The following is a 25,971-nucleotide window of genomic DNA, read 5'->3' on the forward strand; positions in this document are numbered from 1 at the left end:
CTATGTGCAACATTGAAAAACGTTATTTGTTACAGCCTTTAGAGTTTGAAGTTCAAGTGTCTGCTGGACCGTCCACAGAGGAGTTTTTGAAAGACCTATACAAATCCCCTCTGTATTATGAGCCTAGAGCTGTTAGTTTTTTGAAACAGAAAATCTCCCTTGCAATCCAAATAGCTAATGCTGCTTGTGTATTGGGTACTCTTAACTACAAAAACCACATTTGACGAGATTTTTTATTTGTAACGGTTTTTCTGAAAATATGTTTTCAGCTGATTTTCGTAGCGCAGCTGTTTTTTTATTTTGTTTGGCTTTTCTCCTGTCACTCAATCTGTCATTGTTCGTTGAATTCCTCTGTTGTTGAATTCCTTCTTTTGAATTGTTGAGCACACCCGGGATTTTATGATGACAGGTCCTTTTGACTGACTGGAGTGCCTGGCGCTCATTATGATACTTAATTGTCTTGAACAAATCAAAGTCTCCGTTCAGTTCACAACAAATTCTTGAACAACTGATTCAGTTTTGAATTCCAGATTTCGTGACTTCCAGATAAGTCTTATGACTGCGAATGGATGATGACTGTTCGCCGTCTAAGCGTAGGAGAATGGCAGAATTTGAAGAATTACTTGGTGATGTGTTTGGATCAGTTAGCGATAATGCGGATGGGACTGAATTGGTAGACAAGATCAATGAAATTTGCACTGATTTCTCATCATTAAGGTAAATGGGCCGCCAGAAAAAGAAATGATGATTGAAACTACTCAGCAGGGATCAACTAAAAGTTTTTAGAATTTTCTCATTTCGTTTCCGAAGATTTCCACAACTACAATTATTCAGAATTCCTGCTAAATTTAACGAGCTACAGATTTTTCTCTTCATGAAAATATTGTTGTCATTGTTGGATAGGAGACCCTGAAAGTTGGCTGGGTGTTACCGTTCCCCACCACTCATATATCTAATCGCAGGCTCTAAAAATTGGCCATTTTAATTTTTTCTATTGGGCAACAAATTACATCACTGTGATGCAGGGATGTTGTTAGTGCAAAACCTCCAATTTTTAAATGTGAACTAAGAAAATCAGCTTTATCAAAGGAGTAATTTACCAAGTCACAAAGAACCGTTTAATTTTTCATATCTAATTAAATGCACTCAAACGAAGTTTGTAGCAATTATATTAGTCCTGTTGGTCTTTTTTTATGCGATTTTTCGCTTGACCGATTTTTCGTCTGACCCATTTGACTTTTCGTCCTTAAAAACTGTATTAACAGGTAGTGCCCAGCCGGCATTAAGTTTCAATAGGCCCTTAGCCGCGTTTAGAATTCTTTCAAGTGTTTAGTGTGGTGTAGCTACTGGGAAGACCGTAGTTTAAGGTTAAAAGGTCATTTTTAGGAGTTTTTGAGCCCAAAATGTTGCAAGTTTTTTTGTCATTTTTTCTCAGTCTAAAATTTAGGCTTGTGAATGTTGATAAAGGTTGTTTGCAAGACATAAGTACTTTTTTGGCCATTTTAAGAACTATATGTTGCAACGGTTTCAGAGGCCCTTAGCCGCGTTTAGTAGTCCTTCAAGTGTTTAGTGTGGTGTAGCTAATGGGAAGGCTGTAGTTTAAGGTTAAAAGGTCATTTTTAGGAGTTTTTGAGCCCAAAATGTTGCAATTTGTTTTCGATTTTTTGAATTTTTTCTCAGTATTAATTTTAGGCTTGTGAATGTTGATAAAGGTCTATTGCAATACATAAGTACTTTTTATGGCCATTTTATGAACCATATGTTTTGGTACTGCAAACAAAAACACGCAAACTTATACTAATTTTCACAATTTCAAAGTAGTAGATAAAACAGGGAAACCAGCCACCAGCAAAATTTGTTCCTTTTCTCCTAACGCTAATCGCGCACGTCGAATGGAACAAATTTTACTGCTTGCTGGTTTCCCTGTTTTATCTACTACTACTACATATTCACTCTAGGTCTAACATTAAAATATGAAGTGTTTTAATTCTAGAAAAAAAATATACAACTCACCAAAATTTTTGTTTTATTTCCTAACACTAATCACAGGAAATTAACCAACACTAAAATTTGTTCCTAACATCAATCCACGAAGTGGTTGGGGAAGGGCAAGCCTTGTTTCACCAACCAAGACCGAAGGTCCTTACACCAATCCACGAAGTGGTTGGGGAAGGGCAAGCCTTGTTTCACCAACCAAGACCGAAGGTCCTTACACCAATCCATGAATAAAAAACTACATGACAGATAAATTAATATTATACTTATAAACATGCTCCTTGAATTGATTTCTAGTATGGCCATATCTGTATCTATGAAGATAAATACACAATCTACACTTAGCATTTCTAAATCTATAGTAAGAAATATGTTTATTAACCCCACACATACAACATGTTAAATATAAATTCTTATCATTATAATGTTTTCCTAAATGTTCAATATAATCCTTTACTTTGACTACATTCTCACATATATAACAAGAATATTCTAATTCTTTACAATTATCACAACACTCTTTCCAAGGCTTATTTTTACACTTATCACACTTCATTTTTTACTTTCGAAAAATTATTTTTTTTATAATTTTCCCTAATAAAATACACCATGTCTCGTTCAACTAACAGTAATGTAAACCTTTGTGATATATGTGATTTATCCTTTGGTTCAAGGAAGGATTTTCTCAAACACACTTTAACAAACCAGCACCAGAAAAGAGCTAGGAATATTATTATGGATCTTGATGAAGCTGATACTAAAACTAAACCTAAAACCGAAGATGGTAATATATACTCTAAAATTAGGTATGAGTGTAAAGAATGTCATGAAGAATTTAGGAATAAAATAGCTCTAACTACTCATTCATATAGTCATAATCGTAAGTATCTAGAAAACACAGAAGACTTTGATATAAACTCCAGTCAGAACATGAAAGAATTTTATATTACTGATAAAGGGGGGAATTACATTAAAGATATAGATGAAGCAACTAATTACTCTTTAGAAGAAATTAAAAACTGCTATCAGTTTCGTAGAGTTAAGAGTTTTAAATATAAGATTACAGTCGAGTGTGATTATAAGAAGAGAACCAAAGAAGACGTTAAGATTGCAAAAATATTTTTCAATACTGACTACATTAATAATAATGCAATTTATGAAAATGGAGACTTCATTCAATGGCTAAACTTCGAAAAGGAAATATATGAAGGTTATGGTTATGATTTCGAGTTTCTTGGAATAAGAAGTATTCAGTTGAACATTGAACCAACTAAAGCATCTATTGGTACCCATATAGATTTACCAGCTGATCTCAAAAACTCTAAATCGATATTGAATATACGAAGTTATAAATACAATTGCTTGCAACTAACTATTACTGCTTGGCTATATCCTGCCACGCACCATACAACTCGAGAAAGTAAATATGTAGATAAACTTATTGAGCCAAGACAAAAACATGAAGATGACTTCGGATATATATTAAGAATACAGAAATTATATAATATTAATATTTGGTTATACACACCTTGTGGTGGGGGTAAAGTAGAATTGTTTAAACCAGTGGATGACTTTAATAAAGATAGAAAAGATGTAAGAATACTAGTTTGGAGTAATGGACAAATAGAACACTGTGCTCTAATTAAAAACATAGAAACCTTGTTAGATCGACCAAATAGAATGAATCACAAATTCTATTACTGTGATAGATGTACATATTGGTTTGATTCAAAAATTAAATATGACAAACATGAATGCAACAACTCATTCAAACCAGAGATTGTTTGTCCTAAGAAAAAACATATTACTTTTATAAATGAACACAAACGTCAGAATATAAAAAATACTATAACTGCCGATATAGAATGTTGCATTGTTGAAGTCTCAACTAATGATAGTAAATATGTAATAGCTGAACATATTCCAATAGCTGTGGGTTACACCTGGCAAGGTAACTTCAAGCACTACTTCGGTCTTGATTGTATCAAAAGATTTGCTAGAGATCTGTTAGAAATAGAAACAGAAAATAATTTCAAACACAATGAAAAGATGATATTCACAGAAGAAGATAAATTATACCATGAAACTAATAACACTTGTCATATCTGCAGCAAAACATGTATTAATCCGCGAAGCGGTTACACCGATAAAGTAAGAGATCATTGTCATGAAACTGGTAAATATAGAGGACCAGCATGTAAGATATGTAATCTGAGGTATAAACAACAAAACTTCATTCCTGTAATATTCCATAATGGCTCTGGCTATGACTTCAACTTACTATACAGTGAACTCTTCAAACAGAATAATGATAAAAGAAAAGTAGATAACATACCACTAGCTGCTGGTAATTCTAAGATGTTTAGCATTGGTTGTCTCAAGTTCTTAGATAGTTATAACTTCTTAGCTATGCCTCTAGATCAAAGCTATGCCTCTAGATCAAATGGCAAAGATATATGGATGTAAAACTAAAACATTATATCCATATGAATACTTTGGTTTAGACTCCTGGGGAACCACGACAAAGTCGTATAAAAATCTTATAGGTAATCTAAAAATAGAAGACTTCAAATCCTCACTACATAATAAATTACCAACACAAGAAGAAGTAGATAACTTTAATAATGAAAACAGTCATAAAACTGGTAAAGATCTAACTATAGAGTATTTACAGAATGATGTGGAAATATTAGACTATTGCATGAATGAATATGTTAAATTAAGCATGAAAGAATTCAAGCTCAATCCACTACATTACGTTAGTCTCCCAGGTTATAGTTTTGATTGTTGGTTAATGTCAAGTGGTGTTACACTAGATACATTGCAAGATAAACAAATGTTAGATGATTTTGTTGGAGCAAAGAGAGGTGGTATATGTGGAATAATGGGTGATAGATATATTAATAATCGGCGAAGGTCCATCAGGGAACCTGCTTCGCAGATATGGTACATAGACGCAAACAACCTATATGGTTATGCAATGATGCAAAAGTTACCTTATAAGGATTTTGAGTTTATTACTACTACTACTACTCTAGATCCACGAAGTGGTTACACCAATCCGCCAAGCGGGTTCCTCGATGTAATATTGAATACTTCAGATGATAGTGATCATGGTTATTATATAGTTTGTGATATTGATTATACTAATGAATGTAAAGATAGAACAGAACAACTAGCACTAATGCCTAATAAGAGAAAGATAAATGATAATGAATTAGGTTACAAGGAAAGAGATGGGAGCGAAGCAAGATCCGCGAAGCGGTTACACCGATCAGAGAAATTAATCTTAGATCAAAACAACAAAACAGAATATATGGTTCATTATAGGATGTTAAAGTTCTATGTTAAGATGGGAGTAAAAGTAACAAAAATACATAGAGTAATTAAATTTAAACAAGACTACATATGTAGAGATTATATACAAAACAATACTAACAAAAGAGCAACAGCTAAAACTGAAGCAGAAAAGGATGTAAGGAAATTAATGAATAACTCACTATATGGAAGAATGTGTATGAATCCTCTGCATTTCTTTCAAAGCAAGTTCTTGCATGATGAAGAAAAAATAATGAAAAGTTTAAGTAAACCAACATTTAAGAATATAACTAGATATAGAGATTATTGTCAAATAGAATATATAAAGAAAAAATAGAATATAGCTCACCTGTATATGTGGGAGTAACAATACTCGAACTAAGCAAATTACACATGTATGATGTATTCTATAATATTCTACAACCATCCCTCAAAGATCTAACACTTCACTATATGGATACAGACAGTTTTGTATTAAGTTATAGTGAAGGTAAAGTTAGTGATGAGCATATGGATCTATCCAATCTCGAAAAACCAATCAAGACAAATAATAAAGTCCCCGGCAAGTTTAAGCACGAGCTTGGGAGTAGGATTATTGAGGAATTTATAGTCTTAACACCTAAGACGTATAGTTTGGTTACCCACGGGCAGAACCCGTTTAAAGATAGCCCAAAGAATACTAAAGAAAAAGGAATAAAGAAGCATAATAATGCTAAACATGAAGAGTATTATGATGCATGAATGAATAATATACAGAGAACAGTAGATGAATGTAGAATACAAAAAGTTGGTAATAACATGACAACAACAAAAACAACAAAGATTAGTTTAAATATATTTGATGATAAAAGGTTTTATGTAAATAACATTAAAAGCTATCCTCACGATGAGAATCTATATTTATTCAAAAGAGATCTAGTAAATAAAATCTGTGCAGCAGATTTAAATTTAAACAAAGACCTACTTATCTGTGAAACAGCTTCGCTGATAAATAATATTAAAGAGCTAACCATTTATGATGATAGAAAGTTAATCCTTGCTGCAATTACACTATATAATGATTTATTATAATTATAAAAAATGACTAAACTAGATAAACTTATAGAATTAAACAATCTAGAAAAACAAAACAGAAGAAATAGATTAGACGATAAATTAAAACAACAAGAGTATTATGGTGAAATAGAAGAGTTATTTGATCCTTTAACTAAAACACTAAATGCAAACAATGAACAGAATCTAGCATTAAGTGAACAAACTTTAAGAGCAATAGATTGGCAAAATCAAGAGTTAGATAAACAAACTAAGATGATCAGTGAAACTGCTTCCCAGATCAGTGAAACTGCTTCGCAGATCGAGCAAGCTGGTTACCAGTTTAATGAAGCTTTAATGAAGTCCAATGGCAAAGCTGTAGAGGAAGCTCGAGATAAACCAGGAATGTTAGTAGATAAAGACACGGCTCAAATTATTAATTTGATGTCAGTTCAATCTAATCCCCAATTAAAGTTAAATTTCGGAAATTTAGATATTGGTGAGTTTGAAATGAATGGTGTTAAACTAATTTACCAAGAAAATTCATTTATAGTTAAGGATAATATATATGAGTTGTCAGATGAATTTATAAACTTTCTTACTAACCCTAATATAAAACATGGTGAAATCGAGGAAGATGAAAACAAAATAAAAAGGTTTTTAAAGGATATTAGATATGATTTAGGAAAAGGGGATAAGAAAAGTGCTAGATATAGAACAATAAAACGTATAATGGGGGCAAAAGATGATGTATATGGTAGGGGACTAAATAGCAACCCAAATAATTTAGTAGAAAGATTAGAATTTTTAATACTAGAAACAAAAGCTGGTCATGATGGATTATATGACGAAATGCTAGATATATCTAAGCGACTATTATCTATGAATATTATTAATCAAGAACAACTAGATAATTTTGTTTTTAACTATGGTAAATGAATAATGATGGAACAACAACAAGTCCTAGCTAAAGAAGTATTTAGTCCTCAAATAACAAAGTTTAGAAGAGAAAGAATAATACCATTATATAAAGATGAAACATGGTCAGCTGATTTAATTGATAAGTCATCTTTAAGTAAATGCAATAATAATTATAAGTTTATATTAACAGTTATAGATATATTCACAAAATATGCATGGGCTCTTCCATTAAAGAATAAATCTGGTTTATCTATAACTAATGGCTTTAAATTAGTATTAGGCGAAAATCCACAAGGAGGCTCTCAACCTAGAAAACCAGAAAAGTTATGGGTAGATAGAGGTAGTGAGTTTTACAATAAAACATTTAAATCTTTACTTAAAGAATATGGAACCGGCAAAGCCGCTTCGCAGATAGAACTATATTCTACTTATAGTGATTTAAAAGCTGTGTTTATAGAGAGATTCAATAGAACATTATTACACATAATAAATAAACCTATGTTCATCAATGGTGATGGTAATTGGGTAAATATATTAAATGATGCAGTCTTAACATATAACAATAACATTCATTCAACAATTAATATGACACCAGTTGATGCTTCTAATAATCCTGATAAGGTTAAATACACTTTTAATTTTAAGAATATTAAGCCAAAATTTAAAGTTGGTGATTATGTTAGAAACGCAGATAAACGTAATATCTTCTCTAAAGGTTACACTTCTAATTGGAATAGAGAACTGTTTAAAGTTAATGAAGTTCTAAAAACACAACCACCAACATATAAGATAGAAGATATTAATGGAGAGATAATAGAAGGTAAATATTATGAACAGGAACTATTGAAATCTGAGTTTGATTTTGAATCTAATAATAAAGTTTTGGAATCATTAAATATATTTCTTAAAATAAATAATGACAAGAAACAGATTCAATCAGGCTAAAAATCAATCAGGGAACTCAATTCTCGGATTAACATCAACAAACAACCTAACACCAAGTAAGGCTCGTGGGTTATTCCTAGAAGATAATGATAATATTGACATGAAGGATACCTATAAAATTACAAATGTACATCCTCCGTTAGATGAAAAGGATGTGGTTAATAAAGAGTATTGTGACAATAACTTATTATCCTCTTCTAATAAAATAGAAATTTTAAGTAGAAACATAACTGAACTAAGAAAAGGTGATTTTGATAAAGTTACAACTAAAACATTACAACTAAATGAAACACAAGTTAATGAAAATCTAATTAAAGAATTCATTAAATCAGCAAATGAAGTCACAAATGTTGTTAACTTTTGTAATAAAGTTGCTGCTGATACTATCTCTAAATATAATCAATTAAAACAAGAGATTGATAATAATAAGTTTAATCAGAATGTTACCAACATACATTTAGATGATATGTTTACTAATGGTCTAAGGGAAATGAAAGAATACAATAAATCTCTTAGAGGTGTTATAGAAATATATATAATTTCTATACTTTTACGAAGTAAGTTACTTGATAATAAAGAGAAAGACAGACTTGAGATGCATTATGGATTTAAACAAGAAGATATAACGAAAGAAATAGAAAGTTTTTTCACTAATGAAAATGACCAATCTACGAAGTAGTTTCACTGATCCAACAGCACCGAGTGAGAGCTTACTGTATCCAGATTTATCATCAGTATCGGAACGGTTGATGCGCGAAGCTGCTGCTGTCAATGAACAGCAGATAAATGAAAAGGTTCAAGCTAATATTAAATTTAACAATAATATTAACATTATAAAAGATATTAGAAATTATTATGAAACTGAAACTAATAATTATAATAAGAAGTTAAGTAGATATAAAAATTATATTAACGTAGCTGAGATAACAGAAATACTATTATCATCAATTGCAACAACAGCAACAACAACATCAGTTGCATTAACAGGTATAGGATTACCTTATTCTATACCCACAGCTTTTGCTACAGCAACTGTTTGTGGTTCATTATCAAAAACAATTAATACTAAAATAAGAAATAAAATTATAAAGTATTCACAAATGTATATTCTAGCTAAACAGTTTAGTGATAAATTTAATAAACTATATACTAAATCAATGAATGATAATAAAATAGATAATGATGAATATAATGAATTCGTCAAGGTATATGAGGATTATAGGAAGAACAAGAAAAATAAATTAAGTGTTTTTTTAAACTAAAGTTATTAGTTTTTAGTAATAACAATGTCTTTAGTAATAATAATATTAGTATAAATATATACCGATAATCATAATCATAAACATAAACATAAATATAATCATAATCAAATAATTATCTTTTCTTTGTACCTAAGTATAAACCTCTTCCTTTTTGTACTACCTTTATACCTTCACCAGTAGTTGCAAATTTAATTAAATCAGGTGTGGCTGATAAAGCAGCTCTAGGGTTTCTAGATGCCGCTGCAGTTCCTATTTTACTTGCAATCTCTAATGCTCTTATTGGATTATTAGCAACTTTCTTTCCAAAGTTAACTGTAGCTCTACCAACACTTTTAAAGAAATCTTTCAATCCCTCTGCTTCTATTGTTGCATCAGATACTGTCATTGATTTATTCCTTCCACATTTAGTGCAGGATCCTCTTAACATTTTAGTACCTTTTGGTGTAATAGCTCCTCTTATGTTATTAGTGCCACTATAATGTCTGCCACCAACACAATATGAATTGGTTTTGAACTTATTTAAAAGACTCATTTCTATATATAAAAAATAATGGAGGTTAAAAAGTATAATTCTTTTGTTGTTATGAATAAGTCTACGGGTTTCACCCGCGAGCGAAGCTCGAAGACTAAGCCTACGGGTTTCACCCGCGAGCGAAGCTCGAAGACAAAGCCTAAGACTGAGTCTAAGCCTACGGGCTCTGCCCGCGAGCGAAGCTCGAAGACTAAACTTGAAGCTAGAGGCTTATGGCGTAGCATGGACGGAGTCCTATCTCTAGAGAATAAAAAGAAATTAGATACTATTTATGCTAAAGGTTTTGTTAAGACTAGTAGGAAATAATGATAAGGACTTTAATTATAATTATATCTATGATATGATAAGCCTCTGGCTATCTGCGAAGCAGTTTCACTGATTAGTCTCTACGAGACTATATCAACCATCTTATTACCATCACTACTAACACTAATAACCTTTCTAGTTAATACTAATGCATGACATATAACATCGGCAACTGCAGCACTAAATTTAAAATTAAGTTGTATTGGTTGTGGACCTATATGATCACTTTGATATCTAGTATCAAATACATATATTCTATAACTACTTTTGAATGTTCTATGATTTATATACGGTTTTATATTATATGGTAGCCCATTATAATCTTTATTAAAGCTAACAATCTCTTTAAAAGCCTCATTATAATTATTAGTGCCATAATTAATATTCATTCTATCTTCAGGATAAATTTCACTACCAATCTTACAATAACATTCAGTAACATTCATTATATGAAATGTACTTGCATCATGAGTTTGTTCATTAACATTATTATTTTCAAAACCAACTATTATATATTGTGGTCTTTCCATACCACTTTCCATACCTAAATCAAACAAGAAGTTAGTAGCATTAGGTACGTTCTTATAAAATGTCTTTCTTTCATAATAACTGAAGTCTATATTATTCTTTTTATTTAATCCTTTCTGTACAATAATTCTATTATCATTACTAGGATCAATACTAGGCACACACCATGATATATCTCTAATTTCTATATTACCATCATTAGCTACTGCATCAGCACCAGCATTAATTCTATATAGAGCTCTATCATTATTATTTCTTTTTAATATTAGTTTAAATCCTAAACCATATATAATCTTTTTTAAATCATTCACAAAACCAAATAGATCACTCATCTTAACCATCATATACATATGACCTCGTTCGACAGCAGCATGATCACCTTTAAGTTGACTATCTCTATTACCTTGATTTCTAACAAAACCACTCTCATATTCATCATCAGTACTAGTTAATAACTTATACATCAATAGATTAGGATGACAATGATCTATATATTCAATGGTCCTACCACCACTAGTTTCAAGTTTAACTGAACTAAACAATGCCATCATACCATAATTAACTAATCTAATATTAGCATTATTAGCAAATACACCCCTAGCATCATCTGATACAACAAACTCTATCTCTAGATATGAATCGTGTATATTTAAATGATTCTCTTCTCTATTGAGTATAATATTAATGTTAGTATTGACTGTATTCATTGTTGCCAGATTATTTGGTTTATACTTTATAATCTTACTTTGTGTATATCATTATTATAACCATAAGTTGCATCCAAATTAAAATCCATTTTTATTAGATAAAAAATGACTGATCCACGAAGCGGCTTCTCCGATAACTTAATCTTATGGGAACTACAAAAGATAAATGATGCTTTAACTAAAACTAAAGAGGAACACACACTTAACTTTAGAATGATAAAGCCAACAGAAAAGTTTAACTTTAGTGAACCTATACTTAATAAAACAAAATTAGGTTTAATTAGATTATCAGTTTATAACTCAGTGTTTAATGTGAATAGAATGAACAATCAACTCATATATGATACCCAAGGTGAAACATGGTCAAATACCCGTCTTTTAGGTATTACACCAGGTGCATATGAATTATATGAAATAGCAGAATTAATAAAAGAAGAAACTAATGGTAATGTTATAATAGAAATTGATAAGAATACAATGAAAAGTTTAATGGAAGTAAAACAAGGTGCAATTAACTTTGACATAGAAAATTCAATAGCCCCATTACTAGGATTTAGAAAAATAGTTTATAATAAAGGTAAATATACATCTCAGAAAATTGTTGATATTATGGGTTTTAGTAATATTAACATTCATTGTAATGTGATATCTGGTGTTAAAGATAATGGTAAGGATACAGACATATTATATACTTTTAATCTAACTGAACCACCAGGTTACTTGATAAATATTATACCAACTAATATCTTATATCAAAATGTAACTAAAGATAGAATAGAATATATAGAGTTTCATATTAAAGATAATCATGGAAGACCTATAGACTTTAATGGTGATGTATTAAGTTTTACTTTACATCTGGTGTAACCAGCAACAACTTCGTTGATCTAATATAGTTAGCAGACCAAAGGTCTGTTTGATTTAGTTACAGACTTAGACATAGACTTTACTTAGACTTAGGCTTAGACATAGTCATAGATTTAGACTTAGACTTAGACTTATCTGCGAAGCAGGTTCCCTGATACTTAAACTAAACTACAAAACTCTCCGATCCCAATTAATTCTTAGTTTACCATTAATATTTTTATTTTTAGTTATATCAATGACAATGTAATTATAAGGCTCTTTCCATACCTTATTACATATATTAGCAAAATCATTATAACTAAGTTCCACATTATTAAAGAAATCTTGATATATAGATATGAGGGCTTTACCTCTCTGTTCAAATAAAATAAATAGATTACAGTTCTCTCTAACACTCTGCCTATCCAGAGAGAACAGATTTTGATTAAGATATATCATATTACAATTATTATGTCTACCCCTACAAAAGTATTCATTAATAACTGGTTCTTTGGCTCTAACATCATCGAATATCATTAGTTTCTTTAAGTCTTTGGGTAGTTTATCAGGAGATGGTAAATCTTTTATATCTTTAATAAATTCAACATCTGCTTTTGGGTTTATTCTTTCTATACCATGGTACTGATCACCAGTAGGTCCAATGATATATAGCTTATCAAAGTATATACTAGCTAGAATTAGTTTTTTCAATAAGAATGTCTTACCACATTCTTTAGGACCAGATATTATACATCTAAAGTTATCTGGGAATGCGGCTTCAGTAATTATATCATCATCATTTAACCATGAATATAGATCATCATTTATATTAATGGCAATAGGACTTGTTTGGATTATATTACTTCTTGGTGGTGATATATCCAGATTAGGACTACTTCGCGGATTATAACTACCCCCTTGATTATAACTACTTCTCTGATAGATAGTCTCATCATTATAATTATCATAAACATTGACATTATCATTATCATTATCATTAGCATTAACATTATCATTATCATTATCATTAAACTTAACATTATCATTATCATTAACTTTATCGTTATCATTAATTTTATCGTTATCATTAACTTTATCATCTGTGAAGCAGGTTGGCATGCCACGGACGGAGTCCGTTCCCTGATTATCATTAACTTTATCATTATCATTAACTTTATCATTACAACCCAAACAGAAACACTCATTATACATTCCTGGATATTTACATTGATTAACTAGAATATTCAAAGCATTGTTAATTCTAAATCCTCTATCAATAAGATAGATCATGTATAAGCAATAAGCCCCACAATAAGATTCATCATATTGTTGTATTCTTTCATTAGAGCCTAGATTGACATACTCTTCTAAGAATAATGGAGGAGTTTCTATACCAAAACTATCAAAGTAATACACTGGACCACCTTCTCTTCTTATAACTAAAACCCAATGTGTACCTTCAGTTGGATGTAAATTTACAATAATGTTGGAGTTGGGTTCACTTACGTTATTTGGAGTTTGATCTCTCATTACAATTTCAATTGGTGTTAGACTTATATCTTTACCTATATCTTTTATTCTGATATCACTCATAGCACTATTATCAATATTAAATTTATTATTGAATTCCTCAAAAGTTAGGATAAGCATTTTCTTATAAATATTATTAATGTTTAATTATAACTCTAATTATAAGTCTAAATATAACTCCAATTATAGTCTAATTATAAGTCTAATTATGGCTAAGCATCGGTGGAACCGTTACACGGATGGTCGAAGACCCATAAGTCTAATTATGTCTATATTTATTTATGTTTTCATTTATAAAAATGGAGACAGGTAGTGTGGTTATAATTTTTATTTTCTTAATTATATTTTGTTTTATACTATATGATTCAATACCGAGTAAATATGCAAAACTAGAAGAAAGCTTTGGTGGATTTATGAATAGGAGTCTAGTTAGATTTGAATATGAAAAGTCACCATTACACACTATTGTCTATGGTGGAACTGGTACGGGTAAAACATATTTTGTTAGACAATACTTAAAATTATACTCAGTCCAAAATCAAGATCCGCGAAGTGGTTACACCGATCAGGATCAAAATCAAAATCAAGATCAAAATCAAGATCAAGATCAAAATCAAGATCAAGATCAAAATCAAGATCAAAAACAAAATCAAAATCAAGATCAAAATATAGTTATAGTGTGTAAAGATGACAGAGACTGGATAAATCCCGAGACTAATAAGTTTTATACTGGATTTAATAAATGTGATATGAATATGATCACAAAAAACATATATTCAATGGTCCTACCACCACTAGTTTCAAGTTTAACTGAACTAAACAATGCCATCATACCATAATTAACTAATCTAATATTAGCATTATTAGAAAATACACCCCTAGCATCATCTGATACAACAAACTCTATCTCTAGATATGAATCGTGTATATTTAAATGATTCTCTTCTCTATTGAGTATAATATTAATGTTAGTATTGACTGTATTCATTGTTGCCAGATTATTTGGTTTATACTTTATAATCTTACTTTTGTGTATATCATTATTATAACCATAAGTTGCATCCAAATTAAAATCCATTTTTATTAGATAAAAAATGACTGATCCACGAAGCGGCTTCTCCGATAACTTAATCTTATGGGAACTACAAAAGATACATGATGCTTTAACTAAAACTAAAGAAGAACACACACTTAACTTTAGAATGATAAAGCCAACAGAAAAGTTTAACTTTAGTGAACCTATACTTAATAAAACAAAATTAGGTTTAATTAGATTATCAGTTTATAACTCAGTGTTTAATGTGAATAGAATGAACAATCAACTCATATATGATACCCAAGGTGAAACATGGTCAAATACCCGTCTTTTAGGTATTACACCAGGTGCATATGAATTATATGAAATAGCAGAATTAATAAAAGAAGAAACTAATGGTAATGTTATAATAGAAATTGATAAGAATACAATGAAAAGTTTAATGGAAGTAAAACAAGGTGCAATTAACTTTGACATAGAAAATTCAATAGCCCCATTACTAGGATTTAGAAAAATAGTTTATAATAAAGGTAAATATACATCTCAGAAAATTGTTGATATTATGGGTTTTAGTAATATTAACATTCATTGTAATGTGATATCTGGTGTTAAAGATAATGGTAAGGATACAGACATATTATATACTTTTAATCTAACTGAACCACCAGGTTACTTGATAAATATTATACCAACTAATATCTTATATCAAAATGTAACTAAAGATAGAATAGAATATATAGAGTTTCATATTAAAGATGATCATGGAAGACCTATAGACTTTAATGGTGATGTATTAAGTTTTACTTTACATCTGGTGTAACCAGCAACAACTTCGTTGATCTAATATAGTTAGCAGACCAAAGGTCTGTTTGATTTAGTTACAGACTTAGACTTAGACTTTACTTAGACTTAGGCTTAGACATAGTCATAGATTTAGACTTAGACTTATCTGCGAAGCAGGTTCCCTGATACTTAAACTAAACTACAAAACTCTCCGATCCCAATTAATTCTTAGTTTACCATTAATAATTTTATTTTTAGTTATATCAATGACAATGTAATTATAAGGCTCTTTCCATATCTTATTACATATATTAGCAAAATCATTATAACTAAGTTCCACATTATTAAAGAAATCTTGATATATAGATATGAGGGCTTTACCTCTCTGTTCAAGTAAAATAAATAGATTACAGTTCTCTCTAACACTCTGCCTATCCAGAGAGAACAGATTTTGATTAAGATATATCATATTAAAATTATTATGTCTACCCCTACAAAAGTATTCATTAATAACTGGTTCTTTGGCTCTAACATCATCGAATATCATTAGTTTCTTTAAGTCTTTGGGTAGTTTATCAGGAGATGGTAAATCTTTTATATCTTTAATAAATTCAACATCTGCTTTTGGGTTTATTCTTTCTATACCATGGTACTGATCACCAGTAGGTCCAATGATATATAGCTTATCAAAGTATATACTAGCTAGAATTAGTTTTTTCAATAAGAATGTCTTACCACATTCACTAGGACCAGATATTATACATCTAAAGTTATCTGGGAATGCGGCTTCAGTAATTATATCATCATCATTTAACCATGAATATAGATCATCATTTATATTAATGGCAATGGGACTTGTTTGGATTATATTACTTCTTGGTGGTGATATATCCAGATTAGGACTACTTCGCGGATTATAACTACCCCCTTGATTATAACTACTTCTCTGATAGATAGTCTCATCATTATAATTATCATAAACATTGACATTATCATTATCATTATCATTAGCATTAACATTATCATTATCATTATCATTAAACTTAACATTATCATTAACTTTATCGTTATCATTAATTTTATCGTTATCATTAACTTTATCATCTGTGAAGCAGGTTGGCATGCCACGGACGGAGTCCGTTCCCTGATTATCATTAACTTTATCATTATCATTAACTTTATCATTACAACCCAAACAGAAACACTCATTATACATTCCTGGATATTTACATTGATTAACTAGAATATTCAAAGCATTGTTAATTCTAAATCCTCTATCAATACGATAGATCATGTATAAGCAATAAGCCCCACAATAAGATTCATCATATTGTTGTATTCTTTCATTAGAGCCTAGATTGACATACTCTTCTAAGAATAATGGAGGAGTTTCTATACCAAAACTATCAAAGTAATACACTGGACCACCTTCTCTTCTTATAACTAAAACCCAATGTGTACCTTCAGTTGGATGTAAATTTACAATAATGTTGGAGTTGGGTTCACTTACGTTATTTGGAGTTTGATCTCTCATTACAATTTCAATTGGTGTTAGACTTATATCTTTACCTATATCTTTTATTCTGATATCACTCATAGCACTATTATCAATATTAAATTTATTATTGAATTCCTCAAAAGTTAGGATGAGCATTTTCTTATAAATATTATTAATGTTTAATTATAACTCTAATTTTAAGTCTAAATATAACTCCAATTATAGTCTAATTATAAGTCTAATTATGGCTAAGCATCGGTGGAACCGTTACACGGATGGTCGAAGACCCATAAGTCTAATTATGTCTATATTTATTTATGTTTTCATTTATAAAAATGGAGACAGGTAGTGTGGTTATAATTTTTATTTTCTTAATTATATTTTGTTTTATACTATATGATTCAATACCGAGTAAATATGCAAAACTAGAAGAAAGCTTTGGTGGATTTATGAATAGGAGTCTAGTTAGATTTGAATATGAAAAGTCACCATTACACACTATTGTCTATGGTGGAACTGGTACGGGTAAAACATTTTGTTAGACAATACTTAAAATTATACTCAGTCCAAAATCAAGATCCGCGAAGTGGTTACACCGATCAGGATCAAAATCAAAATCAAGATCAAAATCAAGATCAAGATCAAAATCAAGATCAAGATCAAAATCAAGATCAAAAACAAAATCAAAATCAGGATCAAAATATAGTTATAGTGTGTAAAGATGACAGAGACTGGATAAATCCCGAGACTAATAAGTTTTATACTGGATTTTATAAATGTGATATGAATATGATCACAAAAAACAATATGCAAAAATTTCGAAATTGTGTAATAGTACTTGATGATATGGGTGATAAGTTAAATAAGGATATAGACTATTATTTTACTGAAGGTAGACATTATAATATTCAAATGATTGTAATGTGTCATAAACCAGCTCAAATAAATAATACAGCAAGAATGAGTTGTGATACTATTTATTTAACAACTTATAATGGATCTGATCTGTTTAAAAACTTTAATGAGATATATAAATGTGAACATGACTTTAGTAAAATAATTAATGAGTTAAATAGTAACCATTATAATCGTACAGACGGAATGTCAGATGAACTTCGTTATGGTATAATTAAATATAATAAGAAAGAAAATACTTTTATTATTATTAATAGCAATAGAACAATGATATATGATTCAAGAGTTGGTTTCCTTGATTTAAAAGCTCTCAGTTTAAAAGATGAGTTAGGAAGAGAAGATATAAACAAACTTATAGCATATATGAAACCACTCATGATAAATGCAACAGATAGAAATACTATTAGTCATGATAATTATCAGTTTTATTTTAATAAACTTCTTACATTAAAAGGTATTAAAATACAGAATGATGTTTTAACTCAGGAAGTTGTTAAAGCAAATGGTCTTAGATTATTTTCAACTATTTTAGGTATTATAAGTTCAGGTTTAATGATATATAATTTTATGAGTCCTGATATATCAGTAAGAAATGCCGGACATGTGGCAACTGCAGCGAGTACTATGTTGAATAGAACAAGTACATTATTGAACTATGGATTTGGCAGAAATCAAGATCTAGATCAAGATCTAGATCTGGAACATGAAAGGGAATATACAGATGGAGAAACATGGTCGAAGACCCATCAGCGAAGCTGTTATACACATAAATATACTGGGATTTTAAATAAAGAGGGACGAGAGAATTTAAACAGTCTATATGTAAATAATGAAGAATTTAGAAATGAAATTATAAATTATGTTAAAAATAAAATGCAATTAAACCTTGAAGCAATTTTAGATAAGAGATGTAAAACTAATATACTCAATACGTTAGGAAATAAATATTTAGCAGAGTGTATCAAATCTAAAGATAATACTAAAGATGTAATTGAGATAATGGCTAAATATATATGTTGAGTATAATTGAAATCAGTGAACGAGCTTTGCCCGTGGTTCTCCAACGAACTTTGTTCGTGGTTTACCAAACTGTTCAACGGAGTTGTTTGGATAACCACGAGTGAAACTCGTTTGCAAATTCGCAGATTTGACCAATTATAAATGGTTATAAAATGTTTAGAGTGTAACTATAAATGTGGAAACATTGATTGTTTAAAATATCATTACGAATCATGTCATAAAGATAAAATTGATAAATGTATATGTGGTAATATAACAATAAGTGCTATTTGTGCTAATGATTTTTCTCCATGGGGTTGTTCTTTAAAAAATGAATCTAGCTCTAGTTCTGGTTCTGGTTCTAGCTCAAGTTCTAGCTCTAGCTCTAACTCTAGTTCTGATTCTGGTTCTAGCTCTAGTTCTGGTTCTGATTCTAGTTATAACACCAGTTCTAACTCAGACCCTAACCCTAACTATAACTCAGTCCCTAACCTTAACCCTAACCCTAATCCTAACCCTAATCCTAACCCTAACTATAACTCAGAAGTATTAATCAGTGAAAAGGACGAAGTCCTTGGTACCCCAACTGCCCCGCAGATCCACGAAGTGGTTACACCAATCAGAAATTGTAATAAATGTAATTATATAAAACCACTAACTGATTTTGATGAGAGTAAGTATACGTGTAGAAGTTGTACTTCAGCTAAAGTTAATTGTCCATATTGTGCTTCTATTGTGAGATATGATGGGATACGAGCCCATGTAAAGAAACAGCGTCCAGGCGTAGAATTAACTAAAGGATTTAGTAGAAATCTAACTGAAAAACAAAGTTCTAGAACTGAAAGTACTTTAGCCATTAGACAAAATGAAGAAGATTGCTCATGTAAATATTATGATTTTGTATTATTTCTTATTAATAATGGAATAAATATAGAAAAAGTAAAAGAAAATATAAATTTATTAAAAAGTATAGATAATTTGAAATAAAAGTATAAAAAATATAAAAATTTATAAAAATTTATAAAAAGAGGGAATCACTCCTTAAGAGTGAAAAAGAGCGATATTTTCTACTGGGGGATCACTCCGAATAAGAGTGAATCGCTCTTAAAGAGTGAAATGTAAATTTTGCTTTGATTTTTTAATTTTTTTATCTTATTTTTGATTTAAATTAATTTCTGATTAATTATTGATCCAATATAGAGAGAATATAGAGAGAATATTCAAGAAGACATTGAAAAAAAAACACTTATCACTGTGTTTCCACCGATCTCAGTGTTTTTGACTGTATATCCATCACAGTGTGTCCCATATACAGTCTCACAGCAGGGATCATCCTTTTTAAGAACTGTGAATTTGGTTTTCTTTGTTTTTTTTATCTCACTTAGTTTCATAGTTTTTTTTTTCATCAGAATCCTGAAAGGCGGCATCGCCTATCGGGGGACGTTCACTGGAGTCAGTGAGGAAGGAACCCCAAACCTTCCGTTTGCTAAAGCAACTTAACTAGACTCGATGATTTAACCACTACGCCAAGTGAGACAGGAAGTTTTAGTTTTAGATTGGTTAAATTTTGATTAGGGGAATATAAGAAAATTTTAATTATTTTAATATTTTCATTTTTTGTTCAAGTTTTCTTTTTTATTCAAGTTCATTTTCGCAAGTTGGTTTTACGTGCTTGTTAGTTTTATACTAGTACTGGGATACGTCCACCGGAGTCGGTGGGGATAGAACCCGAACTATCCGTCTGATAATGGTTAATTACCAGCTTAACTCTGTACTAGTGGTTTGCACTAAGTGAGACAAGAAAGGATAGTTTTTAAGTGTATAAGAAGTGAATATAGAGTGAATATACAGTAGTAGATAAAACAGGGAAACCAGCAAGCAGTAAAATTTGTTCCATTCGACGTGCGCGATTAGCGTTAGGAGAAAAGGAACAAATTTTGCTGGTGGCTGGTTTCCCTGTTTTATCTACTACTTTTCAATTGTTTTCGAAATATTTGTCATTTTTTGATTAGTGCAGTTTCGTTGAGTTTTTTCAGCCCTTTGTATCAAGGAAGCTCCTCTAGCGTTTGATGAAAGGTTTCTGCATAGTTTCCAGTTGTAATGGAATGGTTTTCAACATTTTGGCATTACAAATTTTTTTTTACAAATTTTTTTTCATTTACTTTCTTGATTCCGGTTTTTTCAGCCTTAGGGGCCAGAAATCCTATATTAGGGTTTCACAATTTTTTGTTGACAATTGCTTGGAACTTTTTTGGCCATAAAAAGTTTTCAACTTTTTAACATCACAAATTTTATCTATTTTTTTGATAAAACCTGCAGTTTTTGTTTCGAAATTTTTTGTCATTATTTAGTTTCTCTAGCCTCAGTTGCCAAAGAAACTCCTCTAGGGTTTTCTAATAAGTTGTTGCATAGTTCCTAGATGTCGTGCAGTGTTTTCCAAGATTTTCAACGTCGAATGTTAGGATTTTTTTGACAAAGGTTGCAGTTTTTTCGATTTCAAGTTTTTTGAATATATATGTATTTTTCTGATCTTTTCTGGCAGCAGGGGCCTAGGGACCTCCTCCAGGGTTTGATAATAAGCTGCTGTGTAATTTCTAGAGTTGGTGGAGTGTTTGTCAGTATTTTAATGACTTGAGTTGTTGCAATTTTTTGAAAATGTATAGTTCAAAATTTTAGAAAAGTATTATCATGTTCCAAGTTTATGGATCTTTGAGCCAGTGAAACCATTTAAGGCTCGAAATAGGGATACTGCATAGTCTCTTGAGACAATGAAATTGTTCTGAAGATGTTAATATCACAAATTTTAGCAAGATTCCTTTTTTAAATCTGCAATTGTTTTAAAATTTTGAATGTTTTTGTCCTTTTCTGAATTTAACGATCATTAGCGCTCTCTCTCTCTCTCTGTCGGTTGGGGTTTCGTTCCTTCTCTTTCTTGTTCAAGTTGTTTCTCTCACACTCTATCTCTCTTTCTTTAACTCTTTTTGTATGCCGCACATCAGCTGCTGTTATGTGGCGTGATGTCATCATCTATTACCCGCATTAATGCTGAATTGTAATAGAAATGTTTTTATCATAAATGACTTAACTAGCATTTTTTAGGAAATCATTGTTAATTGCTCTCAAACGAAGTTTGTAGCAATTATAATCCTTTTGGTCTTTTTTATGACATTTTTCGCTTGACCGATTTTTCGTCTGACCCGTTAGACTTTTCGTCCTCAGAAACGGGATAAAGAGGTAGCGCCCAGTGGTCATTAAGTTCTCATAGAGCCTTTCAGCTTGCTAGTCTCCAAGTATATGATTTACAGAAACTGTTTTGGAGACTTATACTTATGGTGTGATGCGCGGTTCTTAGAAATCAATTCCCCTTCACTGTTGCACCCACTGTTCCCCCCCCCCCCCGGCTGCTGGTGCACTTATATTTTCTTAATGTCCGGAGAGTTGAAATTGCTGTACTGTGCCCATTTTGCTGAAAAATGTTGTCTAAATGGTGTTTAAGAGTTGAGCGCAAATATGCTCGTGAGCAACAGGAAAAAGGAAACGATCCAACTCCTGTTCAAGAATTGAAATTGCGCCCGTACCAGGAGGAACTTGTGAAAGCAGTATGTAGCGGCAATCGACCCAACACTTTAGTTGCATGTGAGACGAATTCGGGCAAGACTCTGGTGGCTTTCAAGGCTATTTTGCACTGGCGACAGAACAATCCTCTCTCGCAAGGCAAGTTTGCCTTTATCACACACAGTGTGGCTTTGTGCGAGCAGCAATACAGAAATATGTGTTCGTTTGTTCCATCAGACAAAGTAGCAATCTGTCATGGAGAAACGGTTACCAGTCGAAATGTGTTTCTGGATGCAGAGTTCGAAGGTTTAGATAAAGCAGCAAAAGATGTGTTTCTCTTCACGGCTCAGTCTTTCTTGAACTTTCTTGAGAAAAAGACGTTTGCTCTTGAGCAGTATACACTTATTGTATTTGATGAATGTCATCACACGGACTTGAAACATCCATACAATGAAGTAATGCTCAGATATTTACACTTGAAATTGAACGGAGCCTCTGATGATGGTAACAACTGCAACCTGCCACAGATCCTAGGCCTTACTGCTTCGCCTACTGTTTTCGAGCAGACAATTTTGGACGAACAAGATGCGCGACAGAATCTGCAGAAGTTACTGTTCAACTTGGATGCGACTGAAATCTCGACGGTTGTTGGAGAGATCTCCAGTCTACGGGAGCACTGCATGCCTTCATTTGATACCATTGAGTTTGTTCATTTGTCCATGAAAAGTAAGTTTGAGAAGGAGGTGGAAGAACTGATGAGCAAACAAATTGCTATTCTGAAAAAAGCTTACAGCAATTATAAAGTTGAAATAGAACAAGGTACGCCATCTTTCTCTATTAGTCTCCAGTTTCCTGGTGATCTGGCGAGCCAAACTTTTGAGCAATGGGCGAGGGAAATTGGTAAGAAGAACTCAAATCACACCAAGTTTCAGGTTTGCCTAACGTTTATCTCTCGGGTACTAATACAGTTAAACTTGATATTGAACATGTGTCGAATTATAGAGTATGCGATACTGCTTGAACGCTTGAAGTCCTTTTATCACGATTTGCTTTTCTCAGCTTCTGACGGCGATGTTGATCCGGAAATTCAAAAATTGTACGACACGTTTGAGAAAGTTTTCTTCGATTTAACTCTACCGGATTTAAAAGAGGCGGCTGTTATATCTAAGATGGATGGTGATCACAAAATGATGAACAAGCTGAGAGATATTCTTGTACAGGAGTTGATACAATCAAGCTCGGGGGATGGTGATGTTAAGAACCGTGGAATTGTTTTTGTACAGAAAAGGTTGGAAGCTGAGATCTTGAAGAATTGGGCTGCGGAGGACAGTGATTTGATGGTCGACTTAAATCCGCAGTTCATAACAGCTGAGACGAAGGAGCAGAACCAGCTGTTGGAATCGTTCCGATCTGGCAGGTGTCGGTTGATATTTGCTACGAGTGTGATAGAAGAGGGAATCGACATCCCAGATTGTAAATTGGTTATCAATTACAACAATCACATTAACCACATTCAGCAGTTACAGCAAAAGGGAAGGGCCAGAATGAATGAAGGAAAGTATTACGTCATTTCATGCACTAGATCATTCCATGATTTGGCTAACGCGAACACAAAAAGGCAAAGATTGACAGATATTGCCATATCAAATCTAGTCAACGAGATGAACTGTCCGGCCAAGAAAGAAAAGATACTGCGTGATATGAAAAGCTATCAAATAACTGCTGTAGAAAAATTTCTGGAGGGCAAAGCAGAGAGTAAAAGTAAGCCTCTAGATGGTCATTTGTTTCTTTTCAAATGCACGGAATGCCTTCATGAGATTTGTGACTCGGATCAAATTCGAATATTCAAAGGCTCTTTCCGAATACTGCTGGTTCCAAACCACAAGGCAAAGTTCAGAGAACAGAAGTTGACACTTGATCCCAAAACTAAGAAGTACTATGACTCCATAGACATGCAGTGTAGTACTGCTCTATTCTGTGCACAGTGTAAGAACAAGCTTGGCCAGCTGCTCAAGTATGGATTTTGTGGACTCATAAATCCAGTCCTTGAGAAGTACATGGTTGAGCACGCAACCAACTGTCCTAAATGCGTGGAAAACAATGAGACAATTGTGTTCGATTCCAAACCATTCAAAAAATGGAAGTTGGTTCCATTTAGTCAAAAAGACATCACAGCTTTGGACGTGAAGACTTTCTATGCAGACTTGGAGAGTTTGGGTAAACCGCAAGGAGGATTTCAAGCTCTCATTGACAACACTGACTGAAGTTTGTTTTATTCTTTAAATATTAGCAATAGCCCTATTTTCCAGAAAGTGCTTCAGTATAATTGTGCTCAATCGTTTATCTGTAATACAAAATTTTTATCTCAAAATGCTTGAAGCATTCGTTCAATTTTATTTAAATTATCTGACCAACAGATCAAACTAGAACAGGTCCCATACATTTGTCATAAATCTAGCATATTTTAGTCCTGTATTTCAATCACCCAATATTTTACTCTACTTGCATTTGACAAAAATGAGTAATGTGTATATGGGCTTACAGGCACAGGGGAGGGTAGATACACATTTTGTTTGTATATTTTCAATAATTTTTATCATTTGAGAAATTTATAAATTAACTAAAAAGTGGTTAGAAAGTGTAAAAATTGGAATTTTAGAAAATGTGTGTCTCCCGTCCCCTGTGCCTGTAAGCCCATATACACATTACTAAAATGGATCAGGCTTGCTTATTAACAGGCTCATAAACGCAAACAAAATTATGGAAAAATTGTGAACTATAAGATACAAAAAGGCTGTAATTTATGCTCTACGATTTGCAGCAGAAAATTTTATTAATCTCACAACTATATTTCCTTAGATGTCAAAATAAATAGGCTTAACATGGTTCAGAAAACTGTTGCAGTAATTTGAATTTAGCTTTTACGTTTTTCTAATTGGCTAATTGAACGCGAAGTTTGAAGTGTGGCCTTCAAGTACATTTGCCTTTGAAAATCTCTTGCAAAATTTTGTAATAAGAGTCAACTCTCCTCATTTGTAGACTCTACTTACTGTTATTCCTCTCAATATTGCCAATCCCAAGAATTTAGTCGAATGTATGCCGGAGTATACGAATAACATTAAGAGAACATGTTTCAATATCTGAAATGGAATTTACTTAAATTGACCGATAATGTCCAAAGTTATGGTACCTGTTCTAGCTGAAAATTTTTCCTTGACTCTTCTTTCATTGTTTGCTATTCCTCTTCTTTATAACTAAGCATT

General features: G+C 31.6%; 2 protein-coding genes across 2 annotated transcripts in view; one reads left to right on the top strand and one right to left on the bottom strand.

Moving 5' to 3' along the window:
- The window catches only part of LOC142343147 (26S proteasome non-ATPase regulatory subunit 7-like), a 392,943-nt gene that overhangs the window by 58,967 nt on the left and 308,005 nt on the right, over positions 1 to 25,971 (bottom strand). The window lies entirely within an intron of this gene.
- LOC142343141 (interferon-induced helicase C domain-containing protein 1-like) lies at positions 511 to 25,178 on the top strand. The gene is made up of 2 exons (XM_075394833.1): positions 511 to 717; positions 22,650 to 25,178. Exons 1-2 carry the CDS (start codon positions 566 to 568, stop codon positions 24,970 to 24,972), a joined length of 2,475 nt encoding a protein of 824 aa, XP_075250948.1. The 5' UTR covers positions 511 to 565; the 3' UTR covers positions 24,973 to 25,178.

Source organism: Convolutriloba macropyga, chromosome 7, assembly GCF_964194025.1.
Source record: "Convolutriloba macropyga chromosome 7, txConMacr16.3, whole genome shotgun sequence".
Classification (NCBI taxonomy): Eukaryota; Metazoa; Xenacoelomorpha; order Acoela; family Convolutidae; genus Convolutriloba; species Convolutriloba macropyga.

Coding starts and splice junctions, on each gene's coding strand:
- LOC142343141 (XM_075394833.1), top strand. CDS start 566: ATGGATGATGACTGTTCGCCGTCTAAGCGTAGGAGAATGGCAGAATTT. Junction 718..22,649: donor ACTGATTTCTCATCATTAAG/GTAAATGGGCCG, acceptor ATGGTGTTTAAG/AGTTGAGCGCAAATATGCTC.